Source organism: Aquarana catesbeiana, linkage group LG01 (assembly GCF_042186555.1).
Source record: "Aquarana catesbeiana isolate 2022-GZ linkage group LG01, ASM4218655v1, whole genome shotgun sequence".
Taxonomy (NCBI): domain Eukaryota; kingdom Metazoa; phylum Chordata; class Amphibia; order Anura; family Ranidae; genus Aquarana; species Aquarana catesbeiana.
This window is the reverse complement of record NC_133324.1, coordinates 983,645,013-983,662,949: the sequence shown is the minus strand read 5'-3', so window position 1 is coordinate 983,662,949 and position 17,937 is coordinate 983,645,013. Positions and strand designations below refer to the sequence as shown.

At 44.8% G+C, this 17,937-nt stretch overlaps 1 protein-coding gene across 1 annotated transcript; it reads right to left on the bottom strand.

The window, feature by feature from the left end:
* Positions 1–968: 968 nt before the first annotated feature.
* LOC141124016 (E3 ubiquitin-protein ligase TRIM39-like) lies at positions 969–2,857 on the bottom strand. The gene has a single exon (XM_073612090.1). It carries the CDS (start codon positions 2,819–2,821, stop codon positions 1,235–1,237), a length of 1,587 nt encoding a protein of 528 aa, XP_073468191.1. The 5' UTR covers positions 2,822–2,857; the 3' UTR covers positions 969–1,234.
* Positions 2,858–17,937: the final 15,080 nt, after the last annotated feature.

The window sequence follows — 17,937 nt, the reverse complement described above, 5'->3', positions numbered from 1 at the left end:
GAGTATCCTAAAACTTCCCCTCCCCCATCCCGTTTTTTAAGCAAATAAACTACAAAAGGACATCCAAGGCCTGATCTATGACTTGATGGTGGAAATGCGTTGTGCCTGGCTGCTCTGGGCCTATCAGGGAATAGAACCTGGGACCAAGCAGCAGGACCAGTCTCGGGTCTGTGCTATACTAGTAATAGTCCAATCTGTCTGATTGTTATATCTATATCCAATCATTGATCAATATTCCCATATACAGAGCCGAGGATTTCCACTTCCTGAGACTGTATACCCCTCCCCCGTCACCTGTCCACATTACCACACCCACACCACAATCCCCGCCCCCTCCACATCATAACCAATAGGAACAAGACTAGCACTGGCTGTATTCATAGTGATAATCATCACAGCCAATCACAGTGAGGGGGAGGAGCAATCACAGATCCATGGATTGGTCATGTAAAGGAACCTGTGAGGACAGAAATGTAGGAATTCTCATTGTGGATATTAAAGTGTGTGTCTAGACAAATCCTATTGTTCTAGATTTGGACGGAGTGGGGGAGGATTAGAACCCCTGTCAGGTTTTTACTGCTATCCGGGGCTCCATTAGAGAGATTTCCCCTCACTTCCTGTTCTGGTGACAACGTTTTATCAGATAGGAAATGAGGGAAAATCTACAACAGGGACACAGACAGAAATAAAGATCTGACAGGGGTTCTAATCCTTCCCCTACTCTACTAAAGAAAAGGATTTTTATTTCTGTCTGTGTTGCTGTTGGAGAGTTCCCCTCACTTCCTGTCTGGGGAAATGTTGTCACAGGAACAGGAAGTGAGGGGAAATCTCTCTAATGGAGCCCCAGATAGCAGAAATAAAGATCTGACAGAGGTTCTAATCCTCCCCCACTCCATCCAAAGCTGAAAATACCCCTTTCTTCTATAGATAGAGAGTGATGGTGGAGACCCCAGGGCCGTCATCCTGATCCTGGCTACACTATGTAGTGTGTCACTGACCCAGAACAAGCATGCAGCCAGTGAAGGCTGAACAATCTGACCTCCTGCATGCTTGTTCCTGGTCAGTGACACACTAGGTAGTGAAGTGAGGTTTAGGATGAAGATGACGGCCCCGGAACCTGCAGCTTTATAAATAAATCACTCATGTTTCCTGTCCTCTGCTTCCTCCTATTGGATGAGTATTCCACCAATCACCAATCAGATAATCCACCTTGTGATGTCTCTGGGCAGATCTCTCACTTCTGATTCCCCCCACATATCTTTATACAACCTCCCCATCCCCCCCCTACATATACCCCAGCATGGAGGGGCTCAGTGAAGGTGGTGGTGAAGGTGTGGAGATGTCGGATCGGGTCACACAGATCATAAAAGGAGATCCGCCCGGCCTCATAATCCAGATCTATCCTGACTCTCCTACTGGAGACATCGCCGGGTAATGGGGTCTTATTACTGTCATGTCTCACTGAGTACTGATTATCCCACCTCTGCAAACCCCAGGACTTCTTATTCCATCCAATCCGTGACTGATCTCCTCTCCTCTCTATACTGGGGTAACACATCCCGACTCTCCACCATCCTGACCCCCCGACATCCACTTCCCAGTAATGTCTCCCTGAGGAGAACCTCTGACTGCTCATCACCTGATAATCCTGAAACCTCTCTGGTGTTTCTGGGCGATTCTGATGTGATGATGAGAAGGATACAGTTTTCCTGTCATCTGATATATGTAGATTATTACCAGCTGTCCTCACATCCAGTAATATGTCTGTAACCCCCCTCTCTACATTTACCTGAGACATGATATCAGATAAACCTGTGTGTAATGTGTGTGAGATCCCCCCCACATCCAGATCCCCTCCATCATGGAGGAGTTTATCATGTCTCTCTCTGTCCTCATCATCTCCATCCTCAGTATCACACAAGTCACCTGTGTCTGATTCCTGTAGGACAGTCAGTGGATCCGTCATGTTACACAGCTCCTCAATGTCCCCCATCTTCCTGGACAGATCCTCCTTCTTTATTTCCAGATCCTGGACCAGATCATTGATTATCCCGGAGATCCGCTCTGCCTGCCCGGAGATTTCCCTCAGGACTCTCTTCTCCAGATCTTCCAGACGTCTCCTGAGGTCTCTGAACAGGACAGTGACTCTCTCTGTTTCATCATCTGCTTCTCCTTGTACTTTCCTCCTGTGTTCCTGCAGACTCTGGACTCTTTTCTCCATCTCCTCTCTCTCTGCCATCAGTTTCTGCAGAACATTCCTCAGTTTCTTCTTCTTCATCTCAGAGGCCTCATCCAGAGTCTCCACCTGGTGTCCCCGATGTTCTCCATCCAGCCTGCAGGACACACAGATACAGGTGGAGTCCTCAGTGCAGTAATACTCCAGGATCTTCTTATGGACGGAGCATTTCCTGTTCTCCAGGGAAGTGGTGGGGTCACATAAGACGTGTTCTGGTGACTTGCTGTGGACTCTCAGGTGATTGTCACACAGAGAAGCTTCACAATGCAGACAAGATATCACAGCAGGTACAGGAGTGTGAATACAGTAAGTACAGAAGACCCCGGACTCCTCCCGATCTGGATGGGTGGACAGGAAATTCTCCACTATGTTCCGTAGTGTTATGTTCCTGTGCAGTGCAGGCCGATCCTGGAACTCTTCTCTACATTCAGGACAGGAATAACCTCCAGACCTCTCCTGTGTATCCCACACACGACCAATACAGTCCCGGCAGAAGTTATGTCCACATTTCAGGGTTACAGGATCTGTATAAATGTTCAGACAGACGGAACATTCCAGCTCCTTCCTCAGATCAACAGACGCCATCGCTGAGAGCAGAAGAGAGAAATGAAACTGAAAGTATCTGACACTCATTATAACCAGTTCTGTACATTCCTACACAGGGAGGGGCTGAGACTGAGACACGTAGTCATAGGAACTTTTATACAGAAGAACACAGATAATACAGTATCTCACAAAAGTAAGTACACCCCTCACATTTATGTAAATCTTTTCTTCTATCTTTTCCTGTGACAACACTGAAGAAATGACACTTTGCTACAATGTAAAGTAGTGAGTGTACAGCTTGTATAACAGTGTAAATTTGCTGTCCCCTCAAAATAACTCAACACACAGCCATTAATGTCTAAACTGCTGGCAACAAAAGTGAGTACACTCCCAAGTGAAAATCTCCAAATTTGGCCCAATTAGCCATTTTCCCTCCCCGGTGTCATGTGACTCGTTAGTGTTACAAGGTCTCAGGTGTGAATGGGGAGCAGGTGTGTTAAATTTGGTGTTATCGCTCTCACTCTCTCATACTGGTCACTGGAAGTTCAACATGGCACCTCATGGAAAGAACTCTCTGAGGATCTGAAAAAAAAGAATTGTTGCTCTACATAAAGATGGCCTAGACTATAAGAAGATTTCCAAGACCCTGAAACTGAGCTGCAGCACGGTGGCCAAGACCATACAGCGGTATAACAGGACAGGTTCCACTCCGAACAGGCCTCACCATGGTCCACCAAAGAAGTTGAGGTCACGTGCTCAGCATCATATCCAGAGGTTGTCTTTGGGAAATAGACGTATGAGTCCTGCCAGCATTGCTGCAGAGGTTGTAGGGGTGGGGGGGGTCAGCCTGTCAGTGCTCAGACCATACACCGCACACTGCATCAAATTGGTCTGCGTGGCTGTTCTCCCAGAAGGAAGCCTCTTCTAAAGATGATGCACAAGAAAGACCGCAAACAGTTTGCTGAAGACAAGCAGACTAAGGACATGGATTACTGGAACCATGTTCTGTGGTCTGATGAGACCAAGATAAACGTATTTGGTTCAGATGGTGAGAAGCGTGTGTGGCGGCAACCAGGTGAGGAGGACAAAGACAAGTGTGTCTTGCCTACAGTCAAGCATGGTGGTGGGAGTGTCATGGTCTGGGGATGCATGAGTTGTGCCGGCACTGGGGGGCTACAGATCATTGAGGGAACCATGAATGCCAACATGTACTGTGACCTACTGAAGAAGAGCATGATCCCCTCCCTTCAGAGACTGGACCGCAGGGCAATATTCCAACATGATAACCACCCCAAACACACCTCCAAGACGACCACTGCCTTGCTAAAGAAGCTGAGGGTAAAGGTGATGGACTGGCCAAGCATGTCTCCAGACCTAAACCCTACTGAGCATCTGTGGGACATCCTCAAATGGAAGGTGGAGGAGCGCAAGGTCTCTAACATCCACCAGCTCTGTGATGTCGTCATGGAGGAGTGGAAGAAGACTCCAGTGACAACCTGTGAAGCTCTGGTAAAACTCCATGCCCAAGAGGGTTAAGGCAGTGCTGGAAAATAATGGTGGCCACACTAATTATTGACACTTTGGGCCCAATTTGGACATTTTCACTTAGGGGTGTACTGACTTTTGTTGCCAGCGATTTAGACGTTAATGGCTGTGTGTTGAGTTAATTTGAAGGGACAGCAAATTTACACTGTTATACAAGCTGTACACTCACTACTTTACATTGTAGACAAGTGTCATTTCTTCAGTGTTGTCACATGAAAAGATAGAATCAAATATTTACAAAAATGTGACTGAGGGGCGTACTGACTTTTGTGAGATACTGTATATATGGACACATATATTGTTTATATACTAGTATTAGTATTAATTAACTCTCTCCACTAGATGGCAGCGTCTACAAGGCACATAAAAGGCTTTTCCCAGCTTGACAAAGGAGGTTGCACTGTGTACATCTCCCCAGTGCGCATGCCCTGAAACGTGTCGCAAGCACGCCAGTGACAACATCACGCCCAGCGCTGCGGTCCAGCCCTCTCCATCGGACCTCAGCTGTGCTCCAAGCCTCAGTTTGGATCCCGCTTAAGCGCCACAGTATTTTGCTGGCCAGGACTTCCAACAACACCATCTGGATATGGGAGGCGAGGGTCAAACACACAGCCTGGACGGACGTTAGCATGGTTCATTGGATCCATATGTACCTGATTACATAGGCGCCTGTGTCTTCTCTCTCTTTTTCTGCATGTCTGGAGTCTTCTTCCACTTCCCCTGCAAGGCTGGCCCTGATACAGTGGACTGTTCTGTTCCTTTACACAGAGCTGATTAGATCAAAGGACTTTTAGATGGACTTTTGTTTTATTTAAAAACACCTAATAGGCTGCGCCACTACCCATGTGTGTGTTATTATATAAAGACAAAGCCTCTGAATGAGGCCGTGGTCTCAGAAGGGATACATGTCCCTTTACTTCTTATATCTTTCAGATTTGTCTACAAGAAAAGTTGATATACATTATACTCTATGGACATTTCATTCTTTCATTCCTTAGAAAACAATTATTATCCAATTCCTCTTCGTTTTGAAGATCCCCACTGACTATGGAGAGGATGTCGGGGGAGGATGTATTGGGTACGGTGAATGGTTCTGACTCCGGGTCACATCTTCCCATTATACTCTATGGACATTCCTTTCTATCATTTATCTGTCATTCCATAGAAAACAATAATAATCCCAAATAATCCCAATCTTATAATCCGCTCCTCTACTTGGGGAACACCTGTGGGAAAGGATAAAATGCTGAGCATCTCAGATTTGTCTGCAAATGAGTATTTTACATCCCATTATACTCTATGGACATTCCCTTCTGTCCTTCATCCTCATCATTCCATAGAAAACAATAATAATCCCAAATAATCCCAATATTAAAGATCACCAGTGAATATGGAGAGGATGTCATGTAAGGATATATTTGGTAGGACTAAGGCCCCTTTCACACTCGTACGACCTGTATGGAAGTGGTTCTCAACCTCAGTCCTCAAGTACCCCCAACAGGACATCATGTTTTGGGAATTTCTCTTAGATAAAATATCTCTCCAAAATACCAAACCATTCACTCTGATTTAAAGCACCTGTGCAAGATGAAGGAAAACCTGCAAACATGGCCTGTTGGGGGTACTTGAGGACAGGGTGGAGAAGCACTGATCTAGGTCATCTCCTGTCCTCAGGACCCACTAACAGGCCAGATTTTAAGTATTACCTTGGGGGAGATGCAGACTAGAATACTGCAATCACTGAGCAGCAAATGATATCACCTGTGATGTGTTTCAGTTATCTTGCAGACCTGGCCTGTTGGTGGGTCCTGAGGACAGGAGATGAGAACCTCTGATGTAAGTCACATGACTTGAAGCAATGCCTGTGTAATGTTGGGTCTATGGACCTCCAGTCACATCAAAGTCTGACCAAAGTAGTGCAGGGACTAATCTGAAGTCGCACAGATATGAGCGGTGCTCATTGGAGATCATGGGGGACCACTTGTCATGTGACTTTGCACTAGGGTTGTCACCTCATCCCTTTAAACCCCAACACATAATAATTACACGGGTTCTGTGGCTGATTAAGGTGGTAATTAAACTCACTTGGTGCCTTATCTGCATTAAATTATCCTCAGAACCCGTGTAATTCATATGTGTTCGGGATTAAGGGATGAGATAAGAACCCAACCTACAGTCCCAAGTCACACAAGTGTGAAAGGGGTCTAATGGTTCTGTGACCAACTGAAATCTATTCTTCCATTATTCTCTATGGACGTTCCTTTCTGTCATTCCTTGTAGTATGTCCCCATATCCAATACATCCCGACATCCTCTCCATAGTCAGTGGGGATATTTAATATTGAGATGAAGTGGGATTATTATTGTTTTCTATGGAATGACAGAAGGGAACGCCCATAGAGAATATTGGGAAGTAAAATAGAAACTCATTTTCAGGCAAATCTGAGAATCTCAGCAGATTGTCCGCCGGCGCCATCGGTCACAATGCCATACTATACCATGCTGACTCTCCGATTTGACTCTTCCGGTATTTTTTGTGTACGGAGGAGCCACAGACTCCGCCTCTTGCGGAACGCCCTGGGTTGTCTACCCGAGCCTCCATACCTCGAAAATGAGACGTTTTAAAATATGTGCGAACGACCGGGTGACCGCCAAGAGGAGCGTCGCCCAGCACAGTTTCGCCATTTGCCTGTGTTTTGCTTTTTTCTCCTTTGCGGCTTTACCACAAGGAACCTCGCCTGGTCCCTTTACCTCAGGCACCGTAATCTGCCTTCTGGCGCCTGTGATAGCGGTCCCTATGCAGTCATCATCGTGAACTGAATACAGCGCATGGACGCGCCTCTGTGAGACACGTAGGGAGAAGCCCGATATCGCGCAAATGTAGACAAGGGTGTGATATCATTTTTTGGCCCAGTCACAAATTTTTGCGCCGTCCGGCGTTTGCACAAGGAGTTTTTAATTGAAATGTTTACATTCCTGGCTGCAGAGGTGCAAACAGCCACCAGGTGTCATAAAGGAGTTGGTTTTAGTTGTCATTTTAAATAGCAGCCACTAGATGTCACTGTTGTATTAACTTTCATTTGATTGTGTTGTAAGCAGTAGAAAAGACTCAAATACTTTTTTTAAAGATTGATGAAATGTTATCAAGTCCTGAACTGGTCAGTATAAAATTACATATGTATGATTTATCATTTTGTGTTTAGAGGGTTTGGTTCATTTTGTCATTTACTTCATAAAAATGTTACATTTATATTTTTGGTTGATCGCATATATTATAAAATATGATTTACTGTTCCTTATTTAGTGTAACTATTCCTTATGTTTAGTGATTACACAACCACTCATTGCTTTTCTGTATGTTTTTGATAATGTCTAATCTACTTTTACTGCCTGATCAAAAATAATCAATAAATATTATATTTGGGGGAAAAATTATATATATATATATATATCTTTTTTTTCATATTTGCAGAAGATGAAAACTGTTTGCCGATGGCTTGTGGATTTCACCTGGACATGAAGATATATTGTGTACAGAAGTATAAAGATGAACTTTCATTAATTTTAGAATAAAGATAACCTTCTGTATATTGTATTGGAATGATATGAACGGGAGACATCATGCATGGGAGAGTATACAAAACCTATAATGGTAGTATAGTATAATAATATGAACCCGGAACATTTGGGAGCATAAAGGTGAGCTGTCACCTAGGGAGAATAAAGAGAACATGTCATGTATAGGAGTATAAATAGCACTTGTAATGTATAGGACATTAAAGAGAACCTGTCACCAAAAAAAAAATGAAAAAAAGCCTTATATCTTGAAAGCCAGAAGACTCTAAAATATTTGATCTCTTCCAGAACCAAAAAGGACTCAGGATTTGGGGCAGTACATTATCTTTGTGATCAGCACTACTGCCATGCAGCCCTAAGGTTCCTGGTGTGGAGTGAGGATCTTCATTCCCCACATCCAGAGGAGTAGCTAGTCTAGAACCTTCAGTGCCGAGACCCCATGAAAGACCCCCCTGACCTCGGACACCAGGGACCTTTCCACCAATCCCTTTACTCCTGTCATGGGGCCCCTTTATTACAGACCCACAGCAGGACCCTTTCACCTGTCCTGCAGCAGGCCCCCTTTCTGCCATCTTGGGTAGGGATGCCACCCTTTCTTCAAGTCAAACCCGAGCACTTTAGCATCTGTCAGGGATACCACATGGAGGTATCCAGCAAGGATGACCTGATTGGTAGGCTGTACCTTAAGATATCATGAATCAGGCTGAAAGAAGGTAAATGAGGTTTATTAGGACAAATAACACAATTCTGACACCAACACCAGTAAACCATCAACAATATAAGTGACACTGAAACATGAAATCGCAGCAACCCAAATAACAACCTAACTGGCTATGTAGGTCAGAACTGGACAATAAACAGGGGAGTCAGGGAGCAAGGTGCAGGGAGCTGGAAGAAGGGAACAGGGTGCAGGGTACAGGGAGCTTGAAGAAGGGAACAGGGTGCAGGGTACAGGGAGCTGGAAGAAGGGAACAGGGTGCAGGGTACAGGGAGCTGGAAGAAGGGAACAGGGTTCGGGGTACAGGGAGCTTGAAGAAGGGAACAGGGTGCAGGGTACAGGGAGCTGGAAGAAGGGAACAGGGTGCAGGGTACAGGGAGCTGGAAGAAGGGAACAGGGTGCAGGGTACAGGGAGCTGGAAGAAGGGAACAGGGTGCAGGGTACAGGGAGCTGGAAGAAGGGAACAGGGTGCAGGGTACAGGGAGCTGGAAGAAGGGAACAGGGTGCAGGGTACAGGGAGCTGGAAGAAGGGAACAGGGTGCAGGGTACAGGGAGCTGGAAGAAGGGAACAGGGTGCAGGGTACAGGGAGCTGGAAGAAGGGAACAGGGTGCAGGGTACAGGGAGCTGGAAGAAGGGAACAGGGTGCAGGGTACAGGGAGCTGGAAGAAGGGAACAGGGTGCAGGGTACAGGGAGCTGGAAGAAGGGAACAGGGTGCAGGGTACAGGGAGCTGGTCACAGATGCAGGTACAAGAGAAGTACTCAGGAGCAGGTCCAGAAACAAGGATCAGGCAGGGACCAGCCTCACAGGAAGAACACTGAAGAACTGAACTCCAGTTAAGGGAACAATTGTATACCTTCCATCAGCACTTATTTACTGGGACATAAAGCAAACAATGAGAAGCTACATCCTCCTTTCCTCCTTCCCATCAAGGGAGGCAGCTTTGCATTCACAAGACCCCACATTTCTCAATGAAGCCGCCTTACAGTATCCCTCAGCTCTGTTTTGATAGTACAGACAGCTATCAAAATGCAGGTAATTCCAGTCCTCTAGTCAGAAGCTTCATTCTCTCTACCTGTTTCTTCCCATCTAGGAAGCCAGTTTCACACTAAAGGACTATTTTTGTCCAGGAAACAGCCTGAAAATTTCCCTTAACCCATTTTCATAGGATGTCCAGCTTGGTGCGCTTAGCTAATTGCTGTCCTGCACTCAGGAGCTTCATCCTCCATATCTGCTTCTTCCCATCTAGGAAGCCAATGTAACACTAATAAAGACTATTTATGTCCAGGAAACAGTCTGAAAATTCCTGATAACTCATTTTTTTAGGATGTCCAGCTTGGTGCGCATAGCTAATTGCTTGCCTAGAGAAAGGGACACAAGTACCCCCTTTAAAAAAAAGCATGTATCAGAAACATAGTCATGTTTGATACAGCACATATGAAAACAAGATTTTACATACAAATACAATATTGTGGAATTCAGAAATGAATATGAAATTCCTTTATTGGCCTGACATGTTTCGGGAGAGTATCCCTTCTTCAGAGGCGTTTATTAAAGAGGATATAAATATGTTCAGTGTTGAATATTAAAAATTGTATATAGATTTTATTTAGATAAATAGTTTGTAAAATTTGTCACTGTCTATCCATCAATCCGATGAATCCCATCCGTTCTCGAGACAGCCCACACAAGGGTCCCCAAAAAGGATGACCACTGCAGCACGACCATAAGGGAAAACCTTTTTCCGGAAACTGAGCATGTAAGTGCAGGTGGCTGGAGCGTTCCTACTACTCGGGCATAGAGACTAACTTTACAAACTATCTCTCTAAATAAAATCTATATACAATTTTTAATATTCAACACTGAACATATTTATATCCTCTTTAATAAACGCCTCTGAAGAAGGGATACTCTCCCGAAACATGTCAGACCAATAGAGGAATTTCATATTCATTTCTGAATTCCACAATATTATATTTGTATGTAAAATCTTGTTTTCATATGTGCTGTATCAAACATGACTATGTTTCTGATACATGCTTTTTTTAATATATTTTTCTAAAAAAATGACATTTTTATATATGATGTTCTTATTGTTCGCCTATAAAGTCCCACTGTACCGGGGTGTACTTGTGTCCCTTCTCTAGGGGACCTTATACAACAAATTATCAAGGGATGTTGGCAACACTGTATTTATTATTTTCTCTTTGTGGTTCACTATTTATATATTGCATAGCTAATTGCAGTCCTGCACTCAGGAGCTCCGTCCTCCCTATCTGCTTCTTCCCATCTAGGAAGCCAGTTTCACACTCACAAGAACTATTTTTTCCAGGAAACAGCCTGAAAATTTTCATTAACTAATTTTTCATAGGATGTCCAGCTTGGAGCGCATTGCTAATTACTGTCCTGCAGTCAGGAGCTTCATCCTCCCTATCTGCTTCTTCCCATCTAGGAAGCCAATTTAACACTAATAAAGACTATTTATGTCCAGGAAACAGCCTGAAATTTCCCAAGAACTCATTTTTTATAGGGTGTCCAGCTTGGTGCGCATAGCTAATTACAGTTCTGCACTCAGGAGCTTCATCCTCCATATCTGCTTCCCATTTAGGAAGCCAGTTTCACAAAGGAATATTTTTGTCCATTAAACAGCCTGAAAATTTCCCTTAACTCTTTTTGGATAGTATGGCTGGCTTGGCACAAATAGATAATTGCAGTCCTGTAGTCAGGGGCTTCATTTCCCACAATCACTTTCCATCTGAGTAAGAATGCTTCATTTTTTTATTACTGGGGCATCGAGCTAACAATGGACAGCTACTCCCACTCCTCCAATGAGAAGATACAGCGTGCTTCCCATCAAAGGAGGCAGCTTGGCACCCACAAGGCCCCACCTTTCTCCATGATGGAGCCCTTACAATTTCCCTTAACTCTTTTTTGAAAGCACCGCCAGTTTGGCATGCGCAGTTATTTGAGGTCCTTCAGTCAGAAACTTCATCCAATGAGAAACTTCATCCTCCCTGTCTGCTTCCCATCTAGGGAGGCAGCTTCAACCTCACAAGGCCACACCTTGTGCCCCAGAAGTCACAGAGGTTTTTATGTTCCACACTGACAGCTGTATAGCGTTCTATTTTCTCACTAGCAGCTTGGAGACAAGTGTGTAAGTGAGCGTGTTGTGGGAGGATGACTTGGCGCTGCACGAGTGTGACGGGAGTGAACCCGATACAGCTCTTGGCTCGCAGAGTCATTGTCCTGCACCGCGGGTGTCACCGTTCATGGAATGTGGTGCTCAGCTGGAAAAAGCAAAACCGCATCCATGTTCTATAGACAAGCGATTAACTCTGTAGGATCCATCCGCTTGCCTGCTGAACTATGCAGTCCTCTAAGGTGACCCTTCTCTGAGCATGACCAAATGTCCAATTCCCTCTTTTACAGAGCGAGTGCATATTGTTTTTATCCCTTTACTTTCCAACATTTACACTGTACAGGACGCCAAGGATGGGTCCTGAATGGGGTGCTATGTGGCACCAGTGTTTAAGTTAGGATCCCTTTAAAGGAAGAGAAACTGATGAGATGGATTACCAGAGATGAAATGGTGGTGAATATCCAAGGTCTTGGCCCTAGGATGACAGAACTATGCTGGAAGAAATTTTCGATCAGTGGTGTTACCAACAGGCAGAAGGAGATCGCTTGGATGGCCTTTCAAGCTGTCTGCTGACTAGAGTTTTCCTGAAAGCAAGAGATCTGTGCAGAGTGGAGATGTGCCCGAGTGAAGGATGAGCCGATATGGAAACAGTGGAACATGCCTTGCTTGAGTTGCCTTTGTTCGAAGGGTGAGAAGAAGATTGGTTCCCTTTTTGGATGAGGTCCTTGGTATTAAGGATGTGGACTTTAGTGGTTGGTTCTTTGGGTTTCTTGGAGGGAGATCAAGACAAGCAAAGAAGAACATGGACTTTTATGGCGGTGTTGAGAAGTGATGTGGGATGTAAGGTGCTGGGAAGTAAGAGGGAAGCGGATGGTATGGAGTGAGGACTGCGTGAACTTGTGCTTGGCTAAATTGTATGTTGCTTTATTGGTGGATAGGAGATGGATGGGGGAGGAGGAAGCGGATGTGTTTTGGGGATGGGAGAGGTAGAAAGGATGGGGAGGGAGGGATTGTATTTTTATTTTGTGATTGTGTATACATTTTATCGCCTTTTTTTCTGTAAAAAAGAAAAATACTGAGAGTTACAGAAATTTTACTTACCTGAATGATGATTGAAGCGCAGTACTAGAAAGAATCGCGGTTGGTTCTTGATGAAAGAATATTGTACGCTGGAATCTGACAGGGAAAAAAGAATCCATCTGCTTGTCTGCTGAACTATGCAGTCCTTTAAGGTGACCCTTCTCTGAGCATGACCAAATGTCCAATTCCCTCTTTTCTTACAGAGCGAGTGCATATTGTTTTTAACCCTTTACTTTCCAACATTTACACTGTACAGGACGCCAAGGATGGGTCCTGAATGGGGTGCTATGTGGCACCAGTGTTTAAGTTAGGATCCCTTTAAGGGAAGAGTGTGGGTACTCGGGGGGTCACCATAGGTGGGTGAGGAATTTCTGGGTTAGCCATGTTAAGGAGAACTGACTCGCAGTCCTCTATGTATGAATAGAGAGGTATTTGGGACCAGAGGTTTTGAGCCCCTAAAGTGACATTTCGGTGAGAAATAAATAAATTGGTTGGATAATGCACTAGACCAGTGCGCCCCATTTTGTTTTTCTATTCTCACAAAAGGGCCTCCACCCCTGACTACAGGGACTCCAGTCTCCAAAGGTCTAGGAGCCTCTGGGAAGCAGCACTTAAACCAGAAAGTAGTATTCGGTGTGGTGGTGTGAGAAGGAGTTGGGGAGAGACACCTGTTTGGAGTAATAGGCAGACTGGGGCTGTGCTGAGCCCGGGGTAAAGTCCCATCTATGAACCGGGTTTCATTATATTTTGTACTTTTGTAGACAAGCAGACTTTTTGTGTGTTGCACTTTGTTTTGCTGCTGGAAGCATTTCTTTGTGCTTGACTTCAGAAAAAGTAAACAGCTTTTAGTTTGAAGTTAAATGGCTTTGTACATGGCGCTGTGGAGCTACAACCCCCAAACTTTACAATGCTTAGATGGTGGGACAGTTTTGTGTTTTCACAGCACGAGATCCACAGGAGATGGACCAGGTGTGACGAGCCACAATGCCCATAACTCTTTCAAACATTATTAGGCAACCCTTGTGTTGGGTAGCTATACCATTTTTGGTGACATTGTGCAACCAACCAGCCGGATCCACTTGGCCAGGGCAGCTGTTAGGCTGAATGGGTCCCCTTGATGTCTATCTGCCAGGGCCCCCCTCCCTCTAGCCCAAAGCAGACAGTCATGAAGAAGGTGGTGGCATGGACTGTGTGCAATGAAGAACGATCTGTATTATCATCTTCTTCTATATTTGTATCATAAGAGTAGAGGGGAGGAATCAAACAGGAACACCACATCCCAATATTTAATGCAAATTGAAAAAAGAGAGACTTGAGGCCTCCATTGAGGCCATGGGACTTTAAGGGTGCTCAATAGACAAGAAGAAAAATAGCAAGAATAAAAAAATATATATACTTTATTAATAAATCTTTAAAAAATCTTTTTTTTGTAAAAGGACAGACAAAAAACAACACAACTGATATATTTCCAAGATGAATCTATACAGATATGATACAGAGCTTAATACCACTTTCTCGACATGTTTCGCTTTCTAAAGCTTCTTCAGGAGATATAGTGTGGCATCTGATCAACTATAAAAAGAGAAACGGATAAACAATAAATGTTCATGTCAGTAATATGCATAATAACCACATTGGTTACAATTCAATATATATCATCATTAAATTAGTATACATCAGTGCATTTTGTGTAAGCATTTACAGGGTATAGATATCACAGGCATGATGTATCAAAGAATTTGCAGAAAAAATAAACATTTAAAGGGTGAATAATTACAGTGGGCATACATAACAAAGAGAAAAAAAAAATCTAAAATTTTTTAATCCAATTTCACCTTACCAATGTTGTAGAGACTGAAAATGTCTGTAAAGGTAACTTGGAAGATCAAATTTATGCACAATGCGTTATACCCTTCAAGACTAGCCTCCCATGGAAGGTATGCAGAGAGTGACAAAAGAAGAAAATTCCTATGCGAAGAGTGAATGAAACTCTCTGTTGGAATCAAAAAATAATAATAATGTCAGCCAATAAAGTAAAGAGGTCAGTATTGCAAAAAGTGCTATAACAATAAGCTGCCAGGGGCAGTAAAGGTTGGGAATACCTTGTGAGGTGAATAGAATCAATTGGGTATTGAAATCACATCCAAAAGATGGTTAAAGACAGAATTTCCTCTTATGTGGAGGGTTCCTTGAAAGGAGATGGGGAGTAAGCGCTGCTTTGCAAGATGTGTGACTGGCCCACAAAATGGATCCCATAGGTCAGACAGCCTGCGCAGATGCTGTGCTAAAGAATCAGCAATGAAAAGATGAATGAAAAATAGTAAGATAAATGAAAAATTCAATGACAAATCTATGGCATCCGCCAGGGATAAAGAAACTTACTGGTGGAAGTAATAGAAGAGGACACAGGGGTGGTCCGCCAGAAGGACCACAACGTTACCCTCCTTACGTTCAGGAAGGAATGCCAGAAGGTAGCGGGGAAATCCCACCTCCGGCGTGACGGGGTCTGACTCGCTGTCACGCCGCGGACCGAAAAAGAAGACCGCGCATGCGCGTGCATCAGGACTCACAAAATGGCATCTCCGATGATTTCCTTTTCAGTGCCCAACTTTGGGCACCAGATTTTCTAAAATGGCCGCCGCTCAATGGACGCCATTGCGTCATGAGTGCTGTTGCCATTTTGTGAGCCCTGATGCGCGCACATGCGCGGTCTTCTTTTTCTTTTTGGGCCACTCTGCATCCATGATGGCATGGAGGGAGGCTCCCGCTGTGTGACGCTTCTCCTCTTCTGACGGTTCTTAAATAACAGGGGGGCACCCGGTGACCCCGCCCCCCCCTGATGCACGGGGACTTGACGGGGACTTCCCTGTGGCATTCCCTGTGACGTCAGAAGGGGCGGGCTTACGTAACGGGTGACCCCGCCCCCCTCTGACATCACGGGGAAAGCCACAGGGAAGTCCCCGTGCGTCAGAGGGGGGCGGGGTCATCGGGTGTCCCCCCCGTTATTTAAGAACCGTCAGAAGAGGAGAAGCGTCACACAGCGGGAGCCTCCCTCCATGCCATCATGGATGCGGAGCAGCCCGAAAAGAAGATGAAGACAAGAAGATGAAGAGAAGAAGATTTCACCTCACTTTATGTCCCAATGACAAATGTTTTTTGACAATTTGGGGTTTTTAGTAAAACAAGGATTGGTGATAAAGCATTAGTGGAGAGGAGACACGTTTTTCCCATATTAACTCTTACAGGAGAGAATTTCCCTTCCTAGGGGTAGATTTAATCTCACTTCCTGTTGTCTCCTTCCATTAGCAAGTAGGAGTCGTTTGTAAGTTAGATGTTTGAAAGTAGGGGCCTGCCCTATATACTCAGCAGAAATTGCGGCCTTAGGTGTTGGTGTTGCCACACTGTAAGCCCTCACAGGGCCCTGCTGTGAAATATTAGATCAAGAATTGTAATTACATGCCCCTGTTGAACAGAACAGAAAAATTGGGCCTTAGGCACTGGTGCCACAACACTGCAACCCCTCACAAATACTCTAGTTGGAGCGCTGCAACAAACCCTCCTTGCAAAATATTGCATCAAAAATTGTAATTACACGCCCCTGTTAGACAGGGGCTGAAAAATTGGGCCTTAGCCACTGGTGGCGGCGCCCAGAACCAAAAATATTCTTATAAGCTATTAGCATGATCATTGAGGAGGAAGAGGATAATTACTCAGTGTCATGAACCTTGGAATACTGGATTGTCATGAAGCTTGGAACCTGTCTGTCTGTTGCCTGCTAGAATGTGTATTGTAAATAAGTCTACTATGGGATCTAAGAGTCATTAGATCCCCATTGTTATTTGTGTTAATTAACTCTGCTATTGTGTGAAGAAGAGTCTGTGTTGATTTGTGATAATGTTGATTGTGTTTTCTGAGCTACAAGACGGCCAGTCTGGCCTAAAGGTCATGTCTGAGTCATCTAGGCTGTCTAAAGGGATTAGTTAATTAGCCAATGTTAATTAGGTTTCTGGTCACAGGTGTATGTTCAGAGTAATATGAGCAGGAGGTATACACCTCCTCTTTTACTGTATAAAAGAGCCTGTATTTTTCAATAAAAGAGAGTTCCTGGTTGAACTTACATACTGCCTGCCTGGTGTTTGTTCTGAGCTACACAACTGGATTAGAACGGCACATAGCTGTAGTTCTAGTCCCGGAGCATTGAATGACCGAACCATCAGATGTTGCGATCTGCAATCTGATTCTATAGCTGCAGAGGAGTGTCAGGAGAGTGGAATCGAGTGAGCAGGGGCTCGTTACATTGGTTGGGATTTGGTGGGATTTGCTCTCCAGTTACTGGGACACTCCAAACCACCACAGTGAATGGCCAGCTATACAGCCTGCAGGAGAGCCATGCTGAAAGACTTATTTGAGGGCCGTGGAGGAACCAGTGGGACAAAGAACAAGGCCACCCTGATCAGTGAGCTAGCCAAGATGGATCAGAGGGATGGTGATGTGGGACCCCGGTCAGTTGAAGACTTGTTTCAGCAATGAGTTCGAGAGCGGTTGGCATTATATGGTGCTAACCCATCAGAGACCGCCATACAGAATGCCATTAGAGACATCCAGCTGCAGGATGAGCGACAAGAGAGAGAACTCGAGCAGCAACATGAGCGGAGAATGGCATAAATACGGCAATCGAAGACAACACCAACATAAGTTGCCCTTTCGGGCATTCAAACTAGTTAAGGAAGGAGAGGAGGAAATTAAAGCGTTCCTGCAGGACTTTGAGAGACTATGCCAGATACATAATGTACTGTCCCAAGATTGGGTTGCCTTACTGGCGAGTAATTTGACTGGCAGAGCAGCCGATGCGTATCGGGCCCTGGAGGACGAGGACGCTAAAGATTATGACCGGGTAAAAGAAGCTCTGCTAGCCCAATTTGCCCTTACACCCGAAGCCAGTCGGATTAATTTTAGAGAATCCCGGAAACAAGCCAACATAACATACGTGGAGTCGGCACATCTTCTTTAGCGGAACTTTAAGGGCTGGTTGAATATGACGGGACTTCCCTGTGGCATTCCCCGTGACGTCACAGGGAAGTCCCGTCAAGTCACCGTG